Raw genomic sequence first — 27,953 nt, forward strand, 5'->3', positions numbered from 1 at the left:
GAGCCTGGCTCTCATGCCGATTCCTCATACCGGCGCCTTATGCCTAGGGTCTCCGAGTACTTGGGATGGTCTGCTCCCCCAGGAGAGTTTGTGCAGGATGATCTCACGGACATCCTTGATGTTGGTCCCCCAACTGACTTGGTACTGCCGTTTCATATGGCTCTACAGAGAAGGGTGGCGGCGGCGGCTTGGACTGCTCCGGAGAGTCTCCCGGCGGTGGGCAGGTCCTTGTTGCGAAAATACTGTCCAGCCAGTAGCAACCCCTGCTACTTGACCAGGCACCCCCACTCCGGAGATTTTGGTAGTGCAGGCGGCCACGGCCCCGGCAAAGCAGGCGTCGTACCCTACCATCCCTCCTGATAGGGACGACAAACGTTTTGATGGCTGGGCGAAGAAAGTGTTTTCTTCGGGTGGTATGGCCCTTCAGGCGGCCAACTCCATATGTGCCTTGTCTCGTTTCACACACACTCTGTGGAACTGTGTTGCGTTAGCGGCTGAACATATTCCCGAAGGGGACGAACGGGATGGTTTCCTTGCTATGGTCCAGGATGGTAAGGATGCCATGTGTAAGTCCGTTCAGTCGGGTTTGGACATGGCTGAATGAGTCAGCAGGTCCATGGCGGCGAGCACCGTGATACGCAGGTTTGCGTGGTTGCGGAAGTCGTGGCTTGCTCCTGATGTGCAGTCCCGGCTCCTCAACATGCCCTTTGACGCTGAACACCTTTTTGGCAGCAAGGCTGACGAGAGCCTTGAGGGGTTGCAGACCTCTAAAGCTGCAGCGAAGTCGTTGGGCGCTGCAGTTCGCCAACCTCCGCCTTTTCGTCCTAGGGGACAGCAATGGAGGGGTGGTTCCTTTCGCTATTACTCGTCCTTCAGTAAAGCGAGATGAGCCTAGCAGTCAAAGATGCCAACGCAGGGGTACTAGAGGGGGACGACAGGGCACCCGTGGTGCCAAGGCCGCTCGGGTAGTTGCCTTTTTGACCTCAGGTAACGCCGCAGCCGCTACCACTCAGTCATGAGGCCATGTCCCATGGTTCGACGGTTGGGGGAAGGCTGGCTCAGCATCTTGTAGAGTGGCGTGCCATTACTTCAGATGTGTGGGTTCTGGAGATCATAACCCACGGCTACTGTCTTCCCTTTCGGCAGAGGCCTCACGACAATCCACCAGGGAACCTCTCTTTGAAGAGTCCGGATCCGCTCCTTGCGCAGGAAATTCAAGCCCTGCTGGAGAAAGGCACCATAGAACTGGTGCCTGTAGCGGAGAGGAACAAGGGATGGTATTCCCCTTATTTTTTGATTTCAAAGAAAGACGGGGGATTGAGACCCATCATGGACTTGCGCGGTTTGAACAAACTCCTCAGGAAGGACAAGTTCAAGATGGTTACTCTCTCTCAAGTCCTCCAGGCCCTTCAGCTTCAGGACTGGTTGGTGTCTCTCGACCTCAAGGATGCTTACTTCCATGTGCCGATCCATCCCAAGCACAAGAAGTACCTGAGGTTCGCGGTTGGCGACTCGCACTTTCAGTTTCGGGTCCTGCCGTTCGGATTGGCCTCCGCCCCGAGGGTTTTCACCAAGCTCATGGTGGTGGTGGCAGCGCATCTCAGGCAAGGGGGGGGGGGGGATTCACGTCTAGTCCCTACCTGGACGATTGGTTGATCAGGGGGAGCTCTCCCGAGCAAGTCCTGGATCCTCTGTCCGTCACCTGCCACTTCCTTCACAGGCTGGGCTTCTCCCTCAATTTAAAGAAGTCCCATTTGACGCCAACACAGCGGCTCCAGTACATCGGAGCAGTGCTCGACACTTCCCTCGGGCAGCGTTTTCCTCCCCAGGTGAGGGCTCTTCACATTCAGCAGATGGTGCACAAGTTTCAGCATGCCCAATTGCTCCCAGCGTTCGAGTTCTTGAGGTTGCTCGGCCTCATGGCATCCTGCATTCTTCTGGTGCCAGAGGCTCGCCTGCGGATGAGATCTTTGCAATGGGCACTCAAGATGCAATGGTCGCAGTCCTCCGGCAGGATGTCGGACCCGGTTCAGGTGCCGCCCTCGGTCGCCAAGGACCTTCTGTGGTGGGCTGTCGAAGGCAACTTGATGAAGGGGGCTCCCTTTTGGCTTCCCTGGTCGGAGGTGACGATCGTGACGGATGCATCCCTCACGGGATGGGGAGCTCATGCCAAGGAGCTGGCAGTCAGCGGTCGTTTGTCTCCGTCGGAGTCCAGACTCCATATCAATCTGTTGGAGCTGAGGGCCGTCAGGCTAGCCCTGAAGGCTTTTCTGCCGACTGTGCGAGGAATGAATGTCCTGATCCTGACTGACAACACAGTGGCCATGCACTACCTCAACAAAAAGTGGGGGCAGGGTCACTTCGTCTGTGCAGGGAGGCGATGCAGCTCGAGTTCTGGGCCATCCAGCAGGAAGTTTCGATCTCGGCAGTTCATCTGGCCGGAGACGACAACGTGACGGCGGACACTCTGAGCAGGCAGAGCACGATCTCTCACGAGTGGGAGTTGGCTCAGGAGATTCTCCTGGAGATCCTCGCCCTTTGGGGGACCCCTCAAGTGGATCTCTTTGCCTCCAGTTTCAACCGGAAGTGCGAGAGGTTCTGTTAGTGAGAATTTCGTCCAAAAGGAGCCTTAGGAGATGCGTTTGTGGTGGAGTGGTCATTCCCACTGCTGTACGCGTTTCCTCCAGTCCCCGTCATCCCGCATGTGCTGCGGAGGTTACGAAAGTTTGGTTCCCGGATGATCCTCATTGCTCCAGCGTGGGCTCGGAGGACGTGGTACCCGGACCTTCTCGACTTATCCATCTGTCCTCCACGTCGTCTTCCCTACCGAGACGATCTGCTCTCACGGGAGGGGGGTCAGGTTCTCCATCCAGAGGTCAGATTCCTCAACCTTCACGCTTGGCTTCTGAAAGGTTGATGTATAAGGTTTGGGACCTCCCTGAAGACGTGATGGAGGTGTTGCTCTCGGCCCGACGGCCAGCAACAAAGTCTCTGTACCGTTGGCGTAAGTTCTGCGACTGGTGCAGAGTTCAGAATGTGGATCCTTTTGCATGTGACATCCCCATGGTTCTGTCCTTTATACTTTCTTTGGCCCACAGGGGCTTGCAAGTGGGTACCATTAAAGGTTAACTGGCGGTGCTGTCCATCTTTAAGCGCTCGTCTGAAGAGTGTTCCTACTTTAAAATCCCTTTAGTTTCACAGTTTGTGAAAAGGCTCACTAATGTGTTCCCTCCGTCACCTTTCCTGGTGCCCGGTTGGGATTTAAACCTTGTTCTTAAGTTTCTTATGGGTGCTCCGTTTGAGCCTTTACATTCTTGCCCTTTGAGGCTGTTAACTCTGAAAACTGTGTTTTTAGTTGCGGTTACTTCCGCTCACAGAGTTGAGTGAGTTACAGGCACTTTCAGTTAAGCCACCCTTCACTGTATTTCACAAGGACAGGGTGTCCTTAGAGTTCGTCCTTCTTTTCTTCCGAAGGTGGTTTCGGAATTTCATTTGAGCCAGAAGGTTGTTCTTCTGGCGTTCTATCCTCCTCCACATCCTGGTAAGGAAGAGCAGAGGCTCCATAGGCTTGATCCTAGGAGAGCTTTAAGCTTTTATGTTTCACGCATGTCCCGGGTCAGAGTGGATGATCAACTCTTTATTGGTTACGCTGGAAAGCGTTTGGGACAAGCTGTGACGAAACAGACTTTGTCTCGCTGGATTATTTTGGCCATCTCGGAGTGTTACTGCTTGGCGGGTAAAGACCCACCGGCTGGCTTGCGGGCCCATTCTACCAGGGCTATAGCTGCATCAACTGCCCTGCAGAGGGGTGTTCCTATTCGCAACATCTGTGATGCAGCCACCTGGGCTTCAGTACATGCATTTGTACGTCAGTATTCCCTCGATTCCATCCGAGGACAGGATCTGGCCTTTGGCAAGGCGGTCCTTTGCTCTGCTATTTGATTGGCAATTCTAAATTTTGATTCTAAATTCTTTCCTTCCTCTTTGCTCTGGTACTGCTTTCGGAGTCTGTCATAGATATGGAATACGTCGAAGGACCCAATCCCCTCGAAGAACAAGTTACTTTCTTACCTGATAACATTCTTTCGATGGGATTGTCCGACGACGTATTTCCTATCGCTCCCTCCCTACCTTCCCTGCTGCAGAATTTCTTTTGCGATTGCAGCATACGTTCCGCAAGGCTTTGTGTCTGACTGTCAGTAGACTAATGTCACACGTTCTGGGGGAAAAAACTACAACTGAGGCTACGGGCGTCGTGCGTCCTACTTATCACATCGGATGATGACGACGGACGTCGGTGGAGGTCCTCGACGACGGCGCATCGACGTCATCGATGCAGGACGCAGACGCCGAAAAAGGTTTCTGAAGCAGCACAGCTGTGGTGATTACCTGTCATAGATATGGAATACGTCGTCGAACCATCCCATCGAAAGAACGTTACCAGGTAAGAAAGTAACTTGTTCTTTTGTCACATCAGTTTTTTAAACCTATTTTGCCGTCAAATTCCCCCACTTGACTTGCTGTTTGCTCCCAAATGATATATGTACATAAACTCTGTTTGGCCTTAATTGAATTTATTCCATTGCAGATTACATGGCACATCTTGTGGAGGTGCAACATGAAAGGGGGGCTACTGGAGGCCAGATATTCCACACCTTACTCACATCAACCCTGCAAACAAGAAGAGGTATCTAACTTCAGTATGTCATAGAAATAGTACCAGTTATGTACTAGAAGTTGTAAGAAAAATAAAATGGGCAGATTAACAAAGATTTGTGTTTTTGCTGAGGTGTTATCGTTGAGGTAATTAAATAAGAAGCATGTGCTGGTTTATGTTGGTTTAAGGCCATTGTGACAAAGTCCCCTAAGGTGTGTGCTTCACGGAAGGTCAGCCCTACCATCTGCTACATGTGGTGCCAGGGGTGTTATGAGGGGTGTTATGAGGATAATCCCCTGTTGCCACACACTGCACTGAAGGCCTGAGACAGGTGATCATCACAGTGACGCTACTCCTCTTGCTGGCCCTTTAAAGTGTGCCCCAGACATGACAATCATTTTGCAGAAACAAGAAAGCCCATTAAAAATGAGAGGAAAAGCAAGATGTTTCCGTTGCCACCACATCTTGCAGCCAGATAGTGGGAAAAATGGTTGCCCTGGCATCGTTCCATGTCACAGGCTGCGAGTGTACCCTAAAATGCATGTATGGGAAAACGGAATCTAAGATGGTGGACTGTCCTTTTGAAGTCTGTGTCTTGCGGGGCAGGACAGATTGTGGAGAACTACGAGGAGGTTAGCCAACAGACAGCTTGAGTACCAGAACGCAGCCCAAGAGGAATGTCCCTAGGCACAAGTGAGAATCCACTTCCATGAGGAAGACACTGAAGACGGGTGAACTGATTAGGCGCAAGGGCAGAAAAGCACTGTAGCACCTTGCTCAGTCCCTGAAGCCCCCTTGGCCGTCACACCTCAGGGAAACATTGTGGATCCTACTGGGGCGAAGCTGGGAATACCAATGAGCAAGAGTGGCACAACATACAGAAACATTCCAACCACGCCAAATAGTGTACAAGAGACTGAACCGGAGAAGAGACCCTGACTATCTGAACCGAAAAGCATTTGTGTAATTGTTTGCCATCCAGATCCCCATTTGAGTTGCTCATTTGCTTGTGTAAAATCCCAAATAATTCCTTTTGGACTCAATTTATGAGTTGTGTCCTTGGACTCTAGTTGGCTTCATCACAGCAAGCAAGAGCAGTGTTCAGTTTGTGCTCCCTCTGAATATATATATATATGTATATATATATTTCTGAGGCTTGTGGAATCTGCTTAGATCACATGCTGTGCATAGGCCGACATCTAGTGGAAGCTGCGGAGTATTACAGTTTGTTTTTCGAAAATCGAAAATGGGCGTCGACACAGGCGTGCCAGTAATACTATCCCTAGTGTGACGTCCACTGTACCCAAGATCCCTCACGCGTCTAGGATCCTCAGATTGTTTTTTTCCGCCATACTGGTCGGAAGCATCTTGCGGAGTTCCCTGGCCTTAGCCATACTTTTGCTGTTATTATAATTATAATTCTTATTCATTCCCTTCCCCACCCCAACGTCGACCCTCGACCTCGACGACGGCTGGAGAAGTCATCGACCGTCGACTGCTGCACGACAGATCTGGGCCTCGGAAGGCCGCTGGCCTCGGCCCGGGCCTAGTAGGCCGCTGGCCTCGGCCCTTACAAGTAGGGAGAGTGGGGGGTGGTACATACTCTTCACTCTTGATATATAGTTACATTTTATATATTCCTACACTTAGCAGCCCGCTGCCTTAAGGTGCGTATGGAGGGTACCCCTTTTCAATTCTGCCCCAAGTGCAATCACAAATACCCTTGGGTCGACAGGCACGCCACGTGCAATCTCTGCTTGCCAAGGGATCACCCCGAAGCGAACTGCAGAGCGTGTAGTAGGTTTAAACCTAAGACACTTAAGGACCGTTCGACAAAGCGTTGGGCCCACCACGCCAGGCAGGAGGCCATGGCAGCAGAGGGCGCCTTCAGCGATGGCAGCGACGCCGTACTTTCGGACGGCGAGGGCATTACGGCGTCGAAAGACAGCCGGCGAGCGCAGGTCCCCGACCTCGGAAGGTCGTCCGGCAGGGCGGCTATGGGGAAGACCCCCGGCGACGCAAGCGCTACACACCTAACACACACTAAACACACTAAGACCAACCGGACCTCGACGACGTCGACTTCACGGAAAGAGGCACAAAAAGAACGGTCCGACTCGGTGTCCTCTGGGCGCTCTCGATCGAGATCACCTCACGACGCAAGGCAATCATCCACTCTTGCCAAGAGTGCCGCGCTACACACATTAACGGAAGTTCGATCGTCGGGAGACGAAGACGACTTCCACCCCCAGGCCGCGCTCCAAGATACAGAGACCGTGGTTAACACCAGTGAGGCCCCTCGAAAGCACACAGATACCTCTCCAGACCCTCGGCGCCAGGCGTCGAAAGTCTCTGGGGCCTCCAAGGGACAGGGAAAACATTTTTCCACGCACGGGGAGGGGGGGAAGCAGCGGAAAGCACAGCCTTCCACTCCTATAAAGCCATCCTCTCACCCTAGGCAGACAAGCAAACACAAGTCTACCCTTGAAAAGTCCCATAAATCATCACCTACTAAAGTAATACCCTGTTCCAGGGAATGGTCCAGTGAAGACATAGACAGGGTTATGTCTAGGATGTCTTCCTTGGCTGATTTTTATGATAAGAACCCAGAACATTTTCTTTCATATAACCCTCAAGGGGCCACACCCTCAGGCTCCTCCGATCCTATCCCGCTAAGTAAAAAGCCCCGGTTCGAAAGACCTGAACCCTTCGAGGTTCAGCCTTACTCCATTCCATATTCTACTCCACTCCCCAGTTACCAGGGACAAGTTTTCCCTGAAGAGGACCAGGAGTTTGAATTTATGGAAGAACAAACCGGGACAGATTACCTTGCAGAGGATGAGGACCTGGAGGAGGGAGAAAATGAGCAGGAAATTTACAGAGTAGATTCCCCAGTACAAGGCGAAGCCCCAGTTACCGACTCTCCAGTTGATAACCAGCCCCTCCTCAACGAGGTTCTCGCTCGAGCAGCGGAACATTTCCACATCGACACCCACGGTGTACAGGAGGAAAGGGACTTCGCGGAGGAGTTTGTAGGAGAAAGGAGACCGGTCGCTCAGACCATCCCTATCCTCAAGTCCATCCAACGAAGAATAGATCCTTCCCTGGTGAATCCTAACCTCACCAGAGCTGTCAACCCCAGAATTGAAAAGATTTTCCGGGCAGCCCAGTCTGACCCTCTGTATATAAGGGGACATCTTAAACCAGATTCCCTAGTGGTTACCAACACTAGAAAAAGGGCTGGCACGCCCTTATCTTCATCAGAAGCTCCTCCCGACAAGGAGAGCAAAAAACTTTATGGGTTTGGCAGGAAGGTAGCCTCAACGTCCGCCTACCAAGCAAGGATTGCGAATTCCACCACCCTGTTGGCTAGTTACAATTGCCATCAATGGGAAGAAGTCGCGGCGCTCATTGCCTCTGCTCCAGAACCGTTAAAGGGCCAGTTGGCTCGGATCTCGGCAGAGGGGAGAGCCGTGTCTGGTTGCATTTTAAAAGCAACTTCCGACGCCGCTGACAACGCAGGGAGATTGATAGCAGAGGGTACGGTTATCAAGAGACATGCGTGGTTACGGCAGTCGGGATTCAAGACAGAAACCCAGGCTTCTTTAATAGACAAGCCAGTGGAACCCGACCTATTGTTTGGGAAAGCGGTCGAAGACGCACTTAAAAATGCCAAAGATGAATATGAGACTCTCAAATCCCTTGGCCAGCTTACCAACAAACCCCCTAACCAGAGGGGGAACAGTAATTTTCGTCGCCCACGCGGCCACAATTCACAAAGAGGCAACTATGCCCAGGGACAGGGTACACAATGGAATAACAACCAGCAGTCTACCCAGAGTTACGGCAGGGGTAACAAGAGAGGTCGTGGAAGAGGCAGAGGCAGCCCCAACAAGGGAGGTGGTACGCCTCCACCAAAACAGTGACGCTCAGTTCAGGGTCCCTTGTCACGCAACCCCAGTAGGGGGACGCATTTCCACCTTCACCCAAGCTTGGGAAGGGATCACCTCAGACAGATGGGTGCTGTCAACAGTATCCGCAGGATATTGTATAGAACTACTGCAGCGTCCCCGGAACCATCCTCCACGACAAAGAGTGCACTCCCTAGAGCATCAAAGGATCCTTCTCGAGGAGATCGCCATTCTGCTAGAAAAGGACGCGATAGAACTCGTCCCAGGACACCAGGTAAACAAGGGTATCTATTCAACTTACTTCCTTGTGCCAAAGAAAGATTTGACAATGCGCCCAGTATTGGACTTACGGCCTGCCAACAAGTATGTCAAGCCCCAAAAATTCCGTATGACCACGCTACAAGAGGTAATCCCCCTCCTAAAAAAGGGGGATTACATGGCAACCTTGGATATGAAAGATGCTTATTTTCATATTTCCATGCTCCCAGCGCACAGAAAGTACTTACGCTTCAAGGTGGACAGTCGCCACTACCAATTCAAGGTACTGCCCTTCGGGATAGCTTCAGCACCAAGGGTATTCACCAAGGTACTGGCTGTGGCGGCTGCACACCTACGCAGGGAGGCAATCCCGGTGTACCCTTATCTGGACGACTGGCTCATAATGGGGGAAACCCCAGGAATTTGCAGGTCAAACATTCAGAGGACTATCGACCTCCTCCACGAATTAGGCTTCTCTATCAACGAGAAAAAGTCAAGTCTGGTGCCAAGCACCTCAAAACAGTTTCTAGGAGCTATCCTAGATACTCAGAAAGGATTGACCTTCCCTTCGGAAGAGAGAATTCGGAATATACTTCGGCAAATTCCGCATTATCAGTCAGGTCAACAGATAACAGTACGCAAAGCTATGCGGTTACTGGGCATGATGGCGTCATGCATTTACCTGGTCCCCCACGCGCGTCTGCGCATGCGTCCCATGCAAGAATGGTTGGCGAAACAGTGGTCTCAGGCAAGTGGTCAGTGGGACGATCTAGTGGTCGTTTCGCCAACACTCGTACAGAGCCTACACTGGTGGACAAGAGAGAATCTCGCAAAGGGGAAAACCTTTTACGATCCCGAAGTACAAGCCGTGGTGACTACAGATGCATGCCTGACTGGGTGGGGAGCTCACCATCTTCACCACACAGCTCAGGGTCTCTGGTCTCACTCAGTAGCCAAGAACCACATCAATCTGCTAGAGCTTCTGGCAGTATTCCGAGCGCTAAAGGCCTTCGAGCCCCATCTACTGAACTTGTCGGTGCAGATCAGGACGGACAGCACGACAGCCATGTTCTATCTGAACAAGCAAGGGGGGACTCGTTCGCCAAATCTGTCCAAGCTTGCCCAGAAAATATGGATATGGGCACTCAGACGGAACATCTTCCTGTCATCACAACATGTTCCAGGGGAGCTCAATTCCCTAGCGGATGCTCTAAGCAGAGACTCCCTCCCAGAAGAACACGAATGGGTCCTTCACAGAAACGTAGTAGAAGATCTCTTCTCTCAGTGGGGTTTCCCCACTATAGACCTATTCGCCACAAGCGAAAACAGACAATGCCCAGGATTTGCATCCAGGTTCCCCCAGCCAGACTCCCAAGGGAATGCCCTGTGGATGAACTGGTCAGGGATGTTTGCGTACGCTTTCCCACCAACTCCTCTCATCAGGAAAGTGGTGTACAAGATGAACAAGGAATCGATGACGCTCATCCTAGTTGCTCCCATGTGGGCGAGACAACCATGGTTTCCACACCTACGCAGGATGGCGGTGTGCGAGCCCATCAGACTCCCAGCCTGGTACAACCTACTGTCCCAGCAACAGGGTCAAACAGTGCATCAGGAACCCAACTCTATGAACCTAGCAGCATGGCTCCTGAAGTCATAGAGTTTGGACATCTCAAATTACCACAGAGGTGTATGGACATTCTAAAAGAGTCCAGGAAACCAAATACAAGGCACTGTTACTTTGATAAGTGGAAAAGATTCGTTATCTGGTGCCAAAATAAACAAATCAACCCGGTTGATTGCACTCCTTCCAACGTTGTGACATACATGCTCCACCTGCTGGATGCAGGGTTGGTTTTTAACTCGCTGAAAGTACACCTGGCAGCCCTCTCGGCTTACACCACATCCCATAACAAGGTCTCGTGGTGGAAAGTACCAGTGGTTAAAGCCTTCATGGAAGGAGTAAAGAGACTTCACCCTCCTATTTCGAACCCACCGCCAGGATGGGACCTCAACGTGGTGCTAGCTAAGCTCATGGGACCCCCATTCGAACCCATGCATAAAAGTAGTCTCAAACACCTGACTTATAAAACGGCCTTCTTAGTAGCCATTACCTCCATAAGAAGGGTCAGTGAAATTCAGGCTCTGTCAGTGCAGGATCCTTTCTTTACTATCCACAAGGACAAACTGGTTTTACGCACACACCCTAGGTTCTCACCTAAATTCATATCCAAGTTCCATGTAAACCAGTCCATCGAGCTTCCGGCTTTCTTCCAAAACCCGCAAAGCTCGGCTGAGGTGAAACTACACACCCTAGATGTGCGTAGGGCGGTCCTATACTATGTAAATAAAACCAGACCGCTAAGGAAAACAGATCAACTGTTTGTCTCCGTAGCTACAGTCAGAGAGGGGGATCGCGTCTCTAAGGGCGCTATCTCGAAGTGGATTATCAACTGTATACAGCTGTGTTACTCTCTTTCTGAAAAGACTCTGCCTTTTACGCCAAGGGCCCACTCTACTAGAGGCATTGGTGCCACTCTGGCTTTCATTGCAAATGTTCCCCTCGACACCATTTGCAAAGCAGCTACTTGGAGCTCTATTCACACTTTTACTCAGCATTACTGCATTGACACTCATTCCAAGACAGATACACAAGTGGGACAAGCGGTTCTAAGACACCTGTTTGCTCATGACCCTTCTCACATCCCACCTCCTTCTTCTGGTACTGCTCGCTAATCTATGCACAGCATGTGATCTAAGCAGATTCCACAAGCCTCAGAAGGGATACATTACTCACCGTAATCGTATTTCTGATGCTTGTATCTGCTTAGATTCACATGCGACCCACCCTTCCTCCCCTCCGAGAGAAGGCGCATAATTGCTTGTAGTCTTACCTTTCTGTCTATCTGCTTGGATTATCTGTACTCACGCTACTCCTCATGCTTCCTCATGTCAGAAAAAAAAATACAATCTGAGGATCCTAGACGCGTGAGGGATCTTGGGTACAGTGGACGTCACACTAGGGATAGTATTACTGGCACGCCTGTGTCGACGCCCATTTTCGATTTTCGAAAAACAAACTGTAATACTCCGCAGCTTCCACTAGATGTCGGCCTATGCACAGCATGTGAATCTAAGCAGATACAAGCATCAGAAATACGATTACGGTGAGTAATGTATCCCATATATATATATATCCTATGAACTCCTCTGAGACTGAATATTCTTTGATAAACAGCCTTAAATTACTGAATTGCATATTATATACTAGATTTGCAGGTTTAATGAAATGCCAAATATTTTTACATTCCCCTTGTTCACACTTTTACCTGATCTGTGCATTTCTTTATTTAAACCTTTAGAAAAGGAATCAGAGGCATGCTTTTGGGCGGGGCATACATAAGTGTGTGTTGTTTAGATACCAGTGATAACTGTTGCTTTGTTTGCAGATAGTATTGATTCTCTGAGGCCAAATGTGAGCACAGAAGCTCCTCAAGGTACTGGAAGGATGCGAGCTCTTACTCAGATTCCTGTTCTGGGCCCAGAGGATGACCTGGCTGGGATGCTTCTTAAGGTATTGTCACCAACCTCTGAAATCTTAACCACTGTAAACTTGGCTTTGATTGTAAAGCGAAAGCATACCTTTGAATGCCTCTTATTTCACTGTTTCACCTTTTACAGCATTGCTTGTGCTGTAGAAGGTTGGTATGTGCAACCATAACTGTTCAGTTCAGTTTCTAGAAAATTATACATGCCCCTGGGAATGAACACATGTACATGTGAGTTTATTAATGTGATTTGGTCTGTTTTTTTCTGAATGTATCCTCATTTATAAGCTGTACTCTGTAGACACCCTCATTTACTGATGCTCACCCCGATTCACTACAGTAGGTACTAGAAGGAGGAACAATTTGGAAAAGCTTCTGAAGCAATATGTTCGATATGTGTTGGTTATTTCTTTAACATGTATTGCTACTGTATACAGTTTGAAACTGTTTAATTAAGGCAGTGTTAAAAGGAATAACAAAAAAATATGAATTATTTTCTTTTTTAACACGCCACTCCAAATATGGGACATGGCAAGTTTACATTTTACTTAAGTTCATTCACGAGAAGAGGGCGCAATCAATCAATCTTTCTTGGACATTTTCGCAAATGTGCCGAAGCCATTAAGTGACTGAAACATGGCGCACAAAAAAACAAACATCACTTGGAAAAGCTCCATCTGAGGCAAATCGAAAGTCAATATCAATAGTTTCTGAAACATAACAAACAGCAGCGCAACTTGCCAACCAGAGTACAAGAGCAACATCCTCCAGGGCACATGAGACACCACTCGATCAGGACATGGGCAACGCCTGGTACCCCAGCAAGTATTAGATAAAATACATCACTGTTGGCCAAACTGTACGCCACTTCATTGTTGCCAAGAACTTCCACTGGAAAGCTTCCAGATCAGGTTGGCAAAGAGAAATCTTCACAACGGTACCGGAAAGGATGCGTCCAACCTTTTTCTCAACCCAGTAGAAGCCTTTTCTCCGTCAACCTAATCCGGTGCTCTCCAATTTAAACTTTCCATAAAGGCAGGACAGTACTTTTCCATTAAGTGCACCTGTTGCAAGTCTTCACTGGCATATGGCTGAAATGCCAGGTGGAAAACTCCAAGAGGTAAACACACTTCCCTTCTTCTCAAGGAAGCGCAAGCAAAGTGTGCTTTTGGCTCCTGCAACGTTATCAGGAAAAACTGTCCTTAAAGCACTGTAGACTAACATGGACGATTTCTAGGGAAAACAGTATTCAGAGCTCACATTAAAATGCAGCTTTTCACTGTGGACTGAGGAGAATGTCCATTGCTGAGAGCGCCCCAAATGCATTTCTAATAGACTCCATGTTTTAAGATATTACATTTTAAAAAGCATTACATTCCACCCTTGTACATTTGACTTTCATAACTCAGTGGCACTAAAGTCAGCTTCTGAAACGGACAAGTTGGCAGTAATGTAAGTAAAAGTAGTATTCCTGCATGAAAACAGCCATCCTGTTGGACGTTTTACATGGTTCAAATGACTAGCAGTTACAATTCTATGTTTACCTTGATAAGGAAAGCCAAGACCAAGGTAATCCTGTATTGTATGTAGCTAGGATTGATTTTGAGGTAACCTTTAATACTGTTAATAGCTAGAAGTTGTGGCATTAGATGAAGAGTATGGGCTGTCCCAGCGGCCTATTGGCCGCTGTGCAGGGCCTCTATGAGGGAACCTTTGTTCAGGTTAAGATGGATAGCAGGGGAGACATCATGCGCCCCAGAGCAACATACAGGGGAGTGAAACAGGGCTGTGTGTTGGCTCCTCTGCTTTTTAACATCTATTTGCTGGATTTGTCTGCAAGCTTGAGCCAAGTGAACTCTCCCCTCTCCCCCTCCCTCTGAGTATTGTGGGGGAAAAGGTTAATTACCTGTCCTATGCAGACGATTTAGTCATATGTGACCACATCTTCTCCGGCCTCAAAAGATCTTTAAACACACTGCAGAAATATGCTGAAGAATACGATCTTTAAAAAAATTATGGAGTCGGCGTGGCGCAGCTCAGGGAGCAAGATGCTCGCCGCCTTCCCGACAGCAGTTACCTTGATAATTTTGGAGCAGGAATCTGGTGGTCCATTCATGTTACTGCACTATGTCAGTCCATCCACCAGATTACCTTCCCTCTGACGAAGTTCCTTTAGCGCCCCAATGGAACGGAAGATGTGTATTTCTTTTTTTAACAAACACAGAGTTGGTATATTACAATATGAGAGTGATCACATTCAAGAAGTAACTATAAATTTGCGGAATATCAAGTTTTGGATTACCATGCCAAGTTCTGTATTGTAATAGACATTATTGTCTATGGGCGCAATTTGTGTTTATGGTATCAGGCGTGTGCAATTTTTCAATGTAATCTGCGTTTATCTGTATACTTTGTTGTCATACCTATATGTTTTTGTGGGTAATTGCTATACACATAATAATTTGTTGATATGTCCTTTTACCTTTGTTCAATCAATATTAAATGTTACTTTGAATGAAACATTTTTTAAAAAGTTGATAGCCGACAGCTTCGTCTGTCGACAAGGTTCAGGCGACAGATGCTTCAAGTTGGGATGGAGTATGGTGAGGGGGAGAGAAGTTTGTTTGTGAAACTGTTTTAGGTTCTTGAATACACTGTCCAGATCCACCCTGGTAACCACAGCCTCAACACTGCAATGTATGTACACATAGCTCCCCACGCTGCATGACACAACCGTGCCCACTGACTCCATGATGATGCAATGACGCAGTAAGATCTCTGAACCTCCTCACATGGAACGTCAATGGCCTAGGTACTGGGATCAAGCAGTGACTAGTTATGCAATTCCTCAATAGACACTCCCCTGATGTAGCTCTTCTCACGTAAACACATTTATCTGGCACGACATGCAATCTCTTCCGATGCACAGCGATCGATGCTGGTTTCTCCATGGGTTCCAGAAGGGTTCTGTTCCTGGTACACTGAAAGGTTTCCCTTTGCGCTATCCCAACTAATGCAGGATCCCAGGGGCAGGTTTTTAATGGTACAGGGTATGCTTTGGGGAGAAACAATAACATTTTTCGCAATATATGCCCCCAAATGCTCACAGAGGAACTGCTTGACGATATAACACCAGTGATTGCCACTCACAGATCAGATCTCTGTATTCTCGGCAGAGACTTCAACGACGTGATGAATGTGGCACTACTCCGCACACATCTACGTGGCAGAAACCCCACGTCAACCACCAAACTGGCCACCTTCGCTGCAGCATTAGGCCTCTGCGACGTATGGCGCGATCTACACCCCACAGAGCGGGGATATTCCTATCACTCCAGCATCCATGCCTCCCTCTCACGGCTAGACTATCTCTTTCTCCCAACAATGGACATGCACAGGGCAATTGGTGCAATATTACTTCCCAGGGAATCTCTGACCACTTGCCCCTGTTATTAGAACTTAAAACAATAGGGCAACTCCCCCCATCTTGGCGATTGAATAGCTATTACCTTGGCTTCCCGAAATTCATTGATCATATTCATGATAAACAGCCACATACTTTGAGCTTAATAGCAGTACAGTGGATAGCCCAGTAACGCTCTCGGAAGCTTATAAGCCGGTTCTCCAGGGAGAAATGCTCTCCTGGATATCGGCCCACAAAAAATCACACCGAAAGAAAATATTAACAGCCGAACAAGAGTTAGTGCAATGAGAAACTGAATACATAGCTGTGGGGTCACCTGAAACACAGAGATCCCTCTTAACAGCCAGAGAACAACTCCACAATATTGCCCTGGATAATGCCAAGCACGCACATTCAGAAATGCGCACACGAATATATGAAACAGGAGATAAGGCCGGCAAAATACTGGCCTGGCTGGAACAACGAGACACTGGACACCGACAGATGAGGTAAATTAGAACAGCATCAAGTGAACTATTGCACTTGACTGGAACATTGCCGAGAGCTTTGCAGACTATTACGAGGAACTCTATAAACCCCCAACAGAATTTTTCAACACCATCATCCTAGACGGGATTACGATCCCTGAGCTGACCATTGCACAAAAAGCACGAGTCGGAAATTGAAAATGACATCTCTCAATTACAGTCTGGGAAATAACCAGGTCCAAATGGCTTGCCAATAGAAGTATGGAAGAAATTGGGAGGGAATGACATGCCCCCCCTTTACTTCAGATGTTCCTCCATTGTAAGGGAGCAAGGGAGCTTGCCCCCGGACCTACTGAAGTCCAGCATAATCGGCATCCCAAAACAAGGGAAACCCCCAGAACTATGCAGCTCATACAGACCAATATCACTGATTAACAGCGAGGCGAAAATCCTAGCCAAGGTCCTAGCAAACAGACTACAAATGGTGTTCTCCATACTGGTCTACTCGAACCAGTGTGGATTTATACCACAAAGATCAACACGCATGAACATCCGCAGATTACACTTAATGCTGGAAAGAGCCCCAATCATCCAGGAACCCCTTGCACTGCTGCCTGTTGACTTTGAGAAGGCTTTCGACTTTTCGACTCCGTCTCCTGGGAAAGCCTCTGGGAATTTATGTGGCGAATGGGCTTTGAGAAGTCGTTCATAAACTGGGTACAACTCTTATATGACTCCCCGACTGCAGAAGTTAGGGTCAATGGATGGCCCTCCTGAGCCTTCCAACTGGGGAGGGGAACGCGTCAGAGATGCCCCCTGCCCCCATTGTTCTTTGCATTAATCATTGAACTGCTGCGGCATACTAATTTATGGAAGGGTTTCCGCTGGCCGGAAGGCACAGAGGATAGAGTCTCGCTGTATGCAGTTGACCTCCTCCTTTATATGTCTGATCCAGTTCAATCCTGTCCGATGGTTACAAAGCTGCATGAGCATTATGGGACATTCAGTGGACTACGGGTATATTGGCACAAATCCATTATTTTCCTGGTCAAGGGAGCGAATCAGGCCATCCCCCCCACACTGCCTATATCATATTGAACTTTACAGATTCCGCTATTTGGGAATCCAAGTAACAGCTGACCTGACGGAATACACACCCCAGAACCTACACCCAATCATGGAAAGATTTATCACGGATGTCCGACACTGGGTATTGCTCCCACTGAGCCTACTGGGGAGGGCAGCTCTTTTTAAGATGTTAGCGTTACCCTGCTTCTTATACGTCCTTCAAAATTCCCCTCTCCGGGTATCAGATCTAGAATTTTCTAAGAGAGAGAGCACGCTCAAGAATCTGCTGTGGGATGGGGGACACCCATGAATGGCACTACAGACACTGCAACGCTCCATTTGGGAGGGTGGGCTAGGATTTCCACGCTTCCAATCAGGCAACAGTTAATGCCACCCTACATGGGGAGAGGAACCTGCCTCACATTCGAGCAGCCCATACTTCACTTATATGGCGCGATGCGCACAAATACATTGGCTGAGACAAGAAAGTGACCCCAGTACAAACCGTATGGAAAAACAATGGACTATCTGAAGTTACTAGACTACTGCTGTGGCCGGGATGGATATCGGCGGTGGATAATGGTAGTTGGGGACATCATTGCAGATGGCAAACTGATCCCCTTCAATGACCTTACTAGCAAGTTCGGCCTTTCAGCGGCAGAATATTACCATTACATACAGCTCTCTCATGCTATACATACACATCCCCCCTCACTTGTCGATATGCCAGAATGCACGCCATTGGAACAGAATATTGTCTCCACACACATCTTCTAACGTCACCTCCACATTGAACAATGTTATAACCTCATTTGCAATCCCCGAACTCTCGAATCTTAAACTGAAATGGGAAACAGATGTTGGGCCAATGCTACCAGAAGACTGGGTGATAGCACAGATGCATCCACAGGAGATCGCAATCTCCTCCAGACTTAAGTTGATACAGCTCAAAATCCTTCATAGGGTGGATTATCCCCCAGTTGCACTGTACCGATGGAACCCGGCCATCAGCCCTAATTGCCTTTGATGTTGGCAGGAGGAAGGCACATTCCCTCACATCCTGTGGGATTGCCCAAAAATCTAAAGGTACTGGCGTCAATGTTGTTTCATGTTAACTGCAGTTTTGGGACAAGTTGTACCAATGGACCCTAAACTGCTGTTGCAGGGAATTGGGGAAGAGTGGGCCACTACTTGAAAAGCTATTCCTCAACACGACCACGGGACTAATCAAGCGCAATATAGCAAAGCTATGGTGCTCTGGGGATGTCCCACTTTTTATGCAATGGGTAGCAGATGTTGATGTGTGCATGCGATGGAGCAACATATGTATACAGCTAGGGGCTACTCCAGGAAAGTGACAAAATCTAGCAGAAGTGGGCAGATGCAAATTAATCACAATGTGACACCTCTTTAAGAATAATATACCATGCAGCGGTTGTATTGAAATGGAATATTTGACATATGGATCTGTCTGGCTTTGTATTGTATAGTGTATGTCTCAGATTCTGTTTGCACAGTAGTGTCTAGTTCACCAACCCACTCCTCACCTGAATCTGTATGAAAGTCGGATGGATCGTCTGTGTGGAATTCCGAGGAATCGTCTGATGAAATCTTCTTTCTTCTCTGTCTTCAGGAATTGCTAGGCCTCTTCCTGTTTATCTTTGTGTGCCTCTGTCCAAGCCTATGTTGTTGGGGAGTCCATGAAGCCTAACCACATCTTTCAAGAAGAATTCTGCTGTAACACTGGCCGTAGGGAGTCCTTTTAGAGGAGAGAAGTGAGCCAGTTTACTAAAAGAGTTGACTGTGACCATTATGGCGGTGTGTTCACAAGAAACCGCCAAGTCCACAATAAAATCAGTGGATATGTGCTGCCAAGGACCATCAGGAAGTGTTTCTTGTTGTAAAGGGTTTGTGGTAGGAGTATTTATTTTGAGCACACACTGGACAAGCAGGCACACATTCCTTTACATCCTTGATCAGAGAAGGCCACCAAAATGACGAGATCTTAGGTCTATCATGGCCCTCTGACCCTTGTGTCCTGCTGAAGGAATTTCATGGCACCAGGACATAGCCTGTATTTGTAATGTTCAGGTAGGTATAAACAAGGCGTCATTCTTGAAGAGAAGACCACCCTTCTTGTTCAAGTCGGTTCTTGCGTTTTCGTTTCTCCGCTGTACTGCCTGTACCTGTTGGAGAAACGTATTTATAGTGTTCATGAATTTCTTTCCTGCCAACACGAGTTCGTGTTCTTGGTATCCTCCTGATTCTTCGCCCAAACTTCGGGAAAGGGCATCGGCCAGAGTGTTGTCCTTTCCGGGTAGGTACGTGATCACGAAGTCAAACTGTGAGAATAAAAATAAGCCCATCGGGCATGTCTTGAGTTGCGACACTCCATCTTTTGCAACACTTTGAGGTTTTGATGATCTTTGCGAACTAGGAAAGGGACGACAGATCCCTGGAGAAGATGCCTCCATTCTTCACAGGTTTGTCGGATGGCAAAAAGTTCCTTTTCTAATACAGAATAATTCTGTTCGCTCGCACTTAATGTTCGGGAGTAAGAAGCCACCGGATGTTCCAAGCCGTCTTCCTCTTTCTGTAACAGCGCTGCGCCAATGGCTCCATAGGAGGCATCAGTTTCCGCTATGAACGGTTGTATTTGGTCCGGTTGTCTAAGGACAGGTGCTGTTACAAAGGACCTCTTTAATTGTTGGAAGGCTTGTTCAGTGCTGGAATCCCAAACAAACTTCACTCCTTTCTTAAGTACGTTGGGGATGGGTAGAATAAATGTCGGAGAAGTTAGGCATGAATTTCCGACAAATTCGAGAGTCCTAAAAACCTCTGTATATCTTTGACGGTGGAGGGTACAGGCCAATTGGTGATCACATCCGTCTTGGTTGGATCCATCTGTATCTTATCAGCTTATAGAATAAACCCCAGGTAAGGTACCGTGGATGCTTCAAAGACGCATTTTCAGGTTTTGCTAACAGACTTTTTCTTCTCAGTCGATGTAAAACGTCCGTGACCAGAATGCGGTGTTCGGCTAAAGTGGTTGAATATATGAGGATGTCGTCCAAGTAAACAACTACTGAGGAGAAAAGCATGTCCGCAAAAACATTGTCCATAAATCGCTGAAACTGTGCAGGTGCATTAACTAATCCAAAAGGCCTAACTCTGTATTCATAATGTCCCATGGGGGTTCGCAACGCTGTTTTCCACTCGTCTCCTTTGCGGATTCTTAGGAGATGGTAGGCCCCTCTCAGGTCCAGTTTAGTGAAAACTCGGGGCCCCCTGGACAGCTTCGATAATGTCCTTCATCAATGGCATTGGATATCTGTCCTGTACTGTAAAGACTGTTTAGACCTCTGTAATCTATACAGGGTTGTAGTTCAGAAGTTCCTTTCTTGGAAATGAAAAAGAGGGTTGCCCCTGCTGACGAAGAGGATTCCCTAATGAGACTGTTCTCTAGGTTGATGGCGAGGTACTCCCTCAGGGCCTCCTTTTCGGGTAGACACAACAGAAACATTCTTCTAAATGGGATACCAGCATCAGGAATCAGGTCTATCCTACAATCATCTTTGCAATGGGGCGGCAGATTACGAGGTTGGGTGTCCGTGAACACATCCATGAACTCCTGATATGGAACAGGTACCATGTTGACGCTGAGGGAAGGATGCAGTGTTACCTGTACAACTGGTGAAATCTCTGTGACCAAACAGGGCTGACTGCAAAACTGAAATCTGAAGTCTGCTGTGTTCAGACTACAATCAATGTTGGGATTGTGCTTTCTCAACCAGGGTATTCCCAGTATCACTGGAAAATGCGCCGCCCTGATAAGATCAAAGGTGAGATATTCCTGATGGTTAGCTATCTTGATCCTTACTTCCTGTGTTTCATGGCTAATGGGACCTGAAGTCAGCGGGGTTCCATCTACCCCTTCCACCGGTTTAGATCGTATCTTAGGGCGTCTAGGAATTCGTTGTTCTCTGGCCCACTTATCATCCATGTAATTGCCAGCTGCTCCGCAATCCAACATGGCTAGACACTCCACTGAATCTCCGCGATTCCATTCTATCTGGATCTTGATCACCATTAAACTGCAATTGTCTAGGACTGAAGGCTGTGCTAGGCGACAGGGATTTACGATGCTCACCCCTTCCCTTTCCCTGTTTAAGGTTGGGGTCTTTCGTTTCCCTGTCTTCTGGGAGGGACTTCAGGACAGTCACGTAGCAGATGGACGTTCGAACCACAATACATACATAGACCAAGGTCCTTCCGTCTCTTGCGTTCGCTGGTTCAGAGAGGACCTCTTGCTGTTCCTATTTGCATTAGTTCTTCTACCTGTTCTCTTTCAGGTACTGAGGGAGGGTTAGGAACTGGTATGATGGTGCGTGGCCTCTTCTTTTCTGCCTTCCGTTCAGCTATGCAGAACTCTATTTGTAGAACCAAGGATACCAAGTCTTGGGAGGAAATTGACCTGGCTACTCTCGCTAGCTCATCCTTGATATCTTCATGGAGCCCTCTTCGGAAGAAAGCCTGTTGATCTGTTTCGGGCCATCCCGCTTCTGCAGCTATCCTTTGGAACTCTGTGACGTACGTCTGGACGGCTGATGAACCTTGTCGGATGTCTATCAGATTCTTAAAGGTGGAATACAAAACATCTGGTCTTTCAAACCTTTCCCGGAATTTTTGAACAAAAGCAACATAATTGGTGAGGACTGGATCAGAACATGTCACCATAGGGGTGGCCCCTGCAAGAGCGTTTCCTATTACGTTGGAAATCAAGAACCCCACCTTAGTTCTGTCCAAGTCATAGGTTTTGGGACGAAAGGTAAAATGGACCGTACAGGCATCCAGGAATTCTTTCATCTTCTTTGGATTGCCATCGTATTTTCCACATGACAGTGGGATGGGTGGTAAGTCCCCTCGGTTGTCATCCCGCTGAGGAGCCTGTTGTCCAACCTGTTGGACCTGTTATCTTAGAGCAGTATTATCTGCTCTTAGTGACTGAACCTCAGCTGTTAAAGCCTGTATGGCATTTACCATTTCTTGGTATTGTTCCAAGGTGGCCATTTCCTTTTGGCGTTGCAATCTCTCAGATTCTGTTTGCACAGTAGTGTCTATTTCACCAACCCACTCCTCACCTGAGTCTGTATGCAAGTCGGATGGATCGTCTGTGTGGAATTCCGAGGAATCGTCTGATGAAATCTCCTTTCTTCTCTTATCACCAGGAATCGCTGGGCTTCTTCCTATCTTTCCCTTCTGTTTGGAGAGATGAGGATGAGCTCCACCGGAGGCCACTTTGCCAGTAAGGCTATTTGCCTGGCAGCGGGGACCCCAGGGAGCCCACCCCAAACCAGGGAAAAGCCTTGCTGAAAAACCCCAGCAGGTTGTTAAAGAGATGATCCGGATGTGGACTTCGAATCCCAGCATGCAATGCTGTGAAGTTGGAAATGCGGTAATTCTAATGAGGGTGTCCAGGTACTGGTCCCAGCAGCAGCGAGGGAATCAGGTGCGTATGATGGTAGGGACCAAAGCAGCATAGAAGGATACCCCGTTTGAGAACGGGCAGAAGACTGAGACTATAGAACTCCGCGCACAGAGCAGTGAAAGGAGCCAGGCAGAAGGTAGAGAGCAAACAGCTGAAGGAGTGCTGCGAGGGACAAGAGGCAAGTGGGCAGGTAACGGGAGGAGGGGAGTTGGCAAAGCGGAAAGCGGGAACAAAGAGGATAATCCGCCTAAGAGCGGGGAGGAATAACAAACAAAAAACAGAGCGTTGGAATTCGCTTCCTGAAGCACTGGAAGTTGCAACGCAAGCACGTTAGCAACTTACGGGTTTTTAAGGCTGGGAAGACTAGAACGCGCATGGCGTTACGGAAGGGAGCATTAGTCCTTTCTCCATTTCCTTCACCTTCCCCATAGCTTCCACGGCTGGCGAACCATGACAGTATGATGTTTGATGTTTTCTAAAATCAATAAAATATTATATAAAAAAATAAAAAGAATTATGGTAAGACTAAATTAATATTTGCACATAAGGATATATCTCCCAACAGCATGGAATTAGCAGGAAGACATAGTATGTCGATCACTTTAAATATCTGGGGTTTGAGTTAACGACTGGAGGAGATTATCGGGCTGTAATATCTAAAAACGTAGAGCACGCTCATCCACCTTAATGTTCACTAGGTGTATTAAATACGTTTCTGGTTATAGCCTTGATGGAATGTTATACCTTTATAAACAGAGCTTCTGTGCTACCATTGTGTATGGACTTAAAGCCCTGTGTTTGGAAAACATATCCTGGTTAAATACCATAGAAGGGGCGGGGGGGCGCTGTTGAGCAGCCCGAAAATGGGTGCTTAGCTCTGTGCTTCACCAGCTGCAATTTAGCTGTACCTTGCGAAGACGACCACCCAGCAATAAAGGTGCGGGCCACATCTAGCTCGAATTTTGGAGGTGTCGTCCCCCCTCCCCCTGGGCGGAGAGAGGACCTCTTGCCCCCGTGGTGCAGCATGCGCCTGCCGCCTCCCTGTGACTGCACCCTGTAGTGGCAGCCAGACCTGTGACAAAGCTCACCTGCCTGTACAAGCTGCCAATATAATTCTGCTGTGAATTCCTGCGGCTGCCAACCCCATTGAGAGGCTGAGTCTGCTGACGACCATCAACTACGATTTCCTGCGGGACATAACGCGAATAGGCACCTTCTCCAGCTTCACGATAAACTACTCCAAATCTGAGATATTCCCGCCCACGATCGTAACTCAAGAGCCCATGTGCGAGTACCCTTTGCGCTGGTCACCGCTCAGGAATCAAATATTTGGGGGTCCAGGTCTCCCTATCTAAATTGACCCTGCTGGCTGAGAACTATACAGCTACTGCACAATACACTGAATCCAAAATAACGGGATGGCGCTCCCTCCCACTTTAGTTAGCGGGGAAACTCTGATTAGTCAAGATGGTCCTGGTCCCTAAGCTGCTCTATATTTTTGCGAACGTACCGGTTTGGCCAGGGAAACAATACTTTGAAAGACTACATAAATTGTGCGCACAATTTCTGTAGCATGTCGGTGCGGTCCGTAAAAAGTGGATACATATAACTTTGCCTTATGAGAGGGATGGCTTCACCGCCCCCAACCTTGTATTGTATTGGATAGAGGCACAAGATCAATATGCCCCATACTGGTACCCGAGGTTAATTGCTCCACCTCATGTTCAATTAGAAAGACTCGCAGCGGCCAAAGTAAACATCATGTCACTAATTCTTCATTGCCACTACGAGGTTCCTCTGACCCCGTTGCAACCACCTTGCTGGCATGGAACCAGCTACTACGTCTAACCTCGGAACCCAAGCCCCTATTACGAATGGCTCCCCATCTGGGAATTCCCCAGGCTCGAACACACACGTGACAAACTTCTGACTCAGCACTGGCTAACACTGGGCTACCAAACTCTGACCAACCTGTTCCCTGAAGAGAAATGTATCACTCCACAAATGTGGCACCATGGCCCCTCTTGATCAGCATTAGAGATGCTGCAATACTACAGACTCCGGGCTGCTGTTCAGGCCATGTGGTCATCCTACCCGAACGAACCCCTTGACACGGCCGAAATAGGCTAACTCGGGTGGCTCCCGCAGAGTGGTCGCTGCCCTGTACAAAATGCTACTAGCGAAATTCCCCGACCCACCCCCTACTGCACGCAATGAGTGGGCTGATGAACTCGGGACCGAGATCTCAGATGACACATGGAAGAAACGGTGCTCCCACACATGTCGAGTTCCCCTCAACATCAGGTTTTGCTGTATGCAGTACAAGTTACTACACAGGCTGTACTACACCCCACAAAAAATTGCCAAGTTTACACGAAACCGCGCACATGCCTGTGCAAGGTGCCACATTGAAGGTGCTGACCATATGCACATGTTTTGGACCTGTGCCAAACTTAGCGGATTCTGGGATGAGGTCCTACGGGCTTTCTCTGACATAGTGAGCGCCACGATTGAACCAGACCCGTTTGGTGTGTTGTTTGGATTATGGAGGAGTGACGGTGCTAAGAAAATGTCTACATTTCTGAATGACAGTTGTATGGTGGCTAAGAAATATGTGTTACAATGCTGCAAGCACCCCTCCCCTCCTACCTTTTGATATGTGGCTGAAGGCACTCACCTGTACCCAGACCCACCCTCTCCGGGAGCCCCACAAGGGTAACCCGTATAGCTAAAGCATCAAGTTACACTGCACTATGTCCATTGTATTTAAGAACGTCTATAAGTGTTGAACGCCACTCTGTAATGTGAACTGTATCCACCTAACTCTATAGGAAATTCTTACAGTTTATGTATGCTGTAAACTTTTGCCAATAAATAAAAGTTTACAAAAATAAATAAATACCATAGAGGGCAGATTTTGGAGGAGCATTCTGTCTTTGGGTCCTAGTTTTCCTATTGAATTAATTAGGCTTGAAATGGGCCTTTCCTCGTTAACATCGATGATATTGAAAAGGCAGTCTTTATTATATATTAAATCCCCAACTTCCCCCTTTGCCCATTACTACAAATTCTGGGAAAGGAATGTGCCATCAATGTAGGGTAGCAATTCACCACCTTTGTGAATAAGGTCTTTGAAGAAATGGATTGGAGGCCCGATTGGACCAAAAACGATTTCACTATAAAAAAAGACCTTTATAAAAAAAAATTGGAATGTTGGGATTGGATCCAGAACTATACTCACATGTGAACGTTGAGTAGTTATAACTCTGTGATGTCGTAGCTAGTGCACAAATATAAATCACCTAAACTATATCTTGAGATTTGCCCATCAATCACTTTACACCAATTCCTTTTACTCCTTATACTAAACAAACCTGCAATACTGGAGTCCATTGGACCCGTATTTAACATTGCTAAGGAAGAGGGAACATGCTGGCTTTGTGGGATAAAGGAAAAAAGAGAATCGGCTTGTCACATACTCACAGAATGCATTCAATATGGTCATTTGTATATTCGGTTTTTGGGTCTGTATGTGGCAAAAATAGACAGCGTAAAAGGAGATTCCTTTTGGCAGTACTGTTTGATTACTGATAATAGAAGGCACCAAATTGCACTTTATCATGTTTGGAATGGACTCAGTGGCACTGGAAGCTAGACAGGCTAGCTGCCTGCCGTAATAACAAAAATAATAATGGTATATTGCGTTAAAGCAATTTGGTCTTCTGTTGTTTATTATAAATTTAAAGTGTCTAAAATATGTAGGTATGAGAGACTAACGATATACGTTTTGATGTTCTTCAATAATTGTATTGAATAAATTATTTGATTTGTATATGTAAAAGTACTATTTTGAACTATATGCATAAAATAAAAGAATTGTATTACAGATGTTGTATTATCAGCGTTGGTGCATGTGCTTGGAGCACGTAAGCACAGTTGATTTTCAAACACAGTCCAGTTAATTTGTTTGGTCATATTCAATTGCTGACACTTGCCAAAAGCAAGCATCCCTTTTGCAATATTGTATGTAAAATTTTAGTCAAATTCTTCCATTTTTGGTTGGTCCCCTCACAAAATTTAAAATATTCATAAAAAGAAAACGACTGTCAGTCGTCCTTATCATCCACCAAAGAGTCGTTTTGAGTGATGTTGAAAATGTGTCTCAAAGTTGAAGCAGATGTTGGCACCGCTACCAGACAGGTTGTCAGTAGGTCCATTCCATTGTGTGCATTTGATAAACAAAAATGTGATATTCAAAACTTCTTAAGCATGGTAGATTGTATTTGGCTTATCCTCAATGCTTTGCAAATCCGTATCTTCGTGCCTGCTGTGGCTGGTATGTCGGCGTCGGCATCAAGCAACTCACAAACATAATTCCGTCTCATCGTCAGATTGATGTTGGTTTGCTGCGCAAATACATCATCTTTTGTTAGTTGCAATTTGTTGCTTAATTCTTCCAAATGGAGTCCATTTGCAAGTACAATTACACCAGCTAGGCACAGACTCTGTAAAGCAAACCCAGAAAAACATATCATGTTGATAATCATTCTCTTAAATAACATTTATCAGCGGGCACATAGTCTCATTTCTCCTTGACGGGCTCTATTACTAACCCAACTTGGTCTCTGCCTGATGCTTTGACATCAGCAGGTACAGGTTGTGAGAAAAAAAGTTATTCCCAGGGATCTTTGGGAAACACAGTTGGGGAAAACCCAGGCAAGACATGGTATTCTGCTCCTCTTAGAGAAACAAATCCAGCTAGGCCAAATGCCTTTGTCGGATATTCTAAAAACGATTACTCAAATCCCGAGAGGACTCCAAACTTACATTCAGGGGAGATGAAGAGAAGGACTAAAAAGTCTAGAAATACCAATACAAGGACCTTTTATCCCAATTTACCTATTAACCCATCTTCCTTGCCCTCATATCTTCGCAGCTAGTTTAAAACTCACTTTTTCATTTTACATCATCCTTACCTAAGAGTGTCACCAAGGGAAAACAAATCGAGTCAATAACATATCATTACTCCCCCTCGACCTTTTAAAAAACCAATAAGAAATGTATCATGTTCATTTCCATTACAATATTACAACTCCCAAGATCCTTACCCTTCCGATTCTACCAATCCTACT

At 47.4% G+C, this 27,953-nt stretch overlaps 1 protein-coding gene across 1 annotated transcript in view; it reads left to right on the top strand.

The window, feature by feature from the left end:
- The window catches only part of INTS1 (integrator complex subunit 1), a 2,112,141-nt gene that overhangs the window by 1,492,461 nt on the left and 591,727 nt on the right, over positions 1 to 27,953 (top strand). Inside the window, exons 29-30 of the mRNA XM_069647642.1 lie at positions 4,589 to 4,687; positions 12,276 to 12,400. Of these exons, the coding sequence (XP_069503743.1) occupies positions 4,589 to 4,687; positions 12,276 to 12,400 (224 nt within the window). The remainder of the gene's footprint in view (positions 1 to 4,588; positions 4,688 to 12,275; positions 12,401 to 27,953) is intronic.

This window comes from Ambystoma mexicanum, chromosome 2q (genome assembly GCF_040938575.1).
Source record: "Ambystoma mexicanum isolate Mex_15411 chromosome 2q, UKY_AmexF1_1, whole genome shotgun sequence".
Classification (NCBI taxonomy): Eukaryota; Metazoa; Chordata; class Amphibia; order Caudata; family Ambystomatidae; genus Ambystoma; species Ambystoma mexicanum.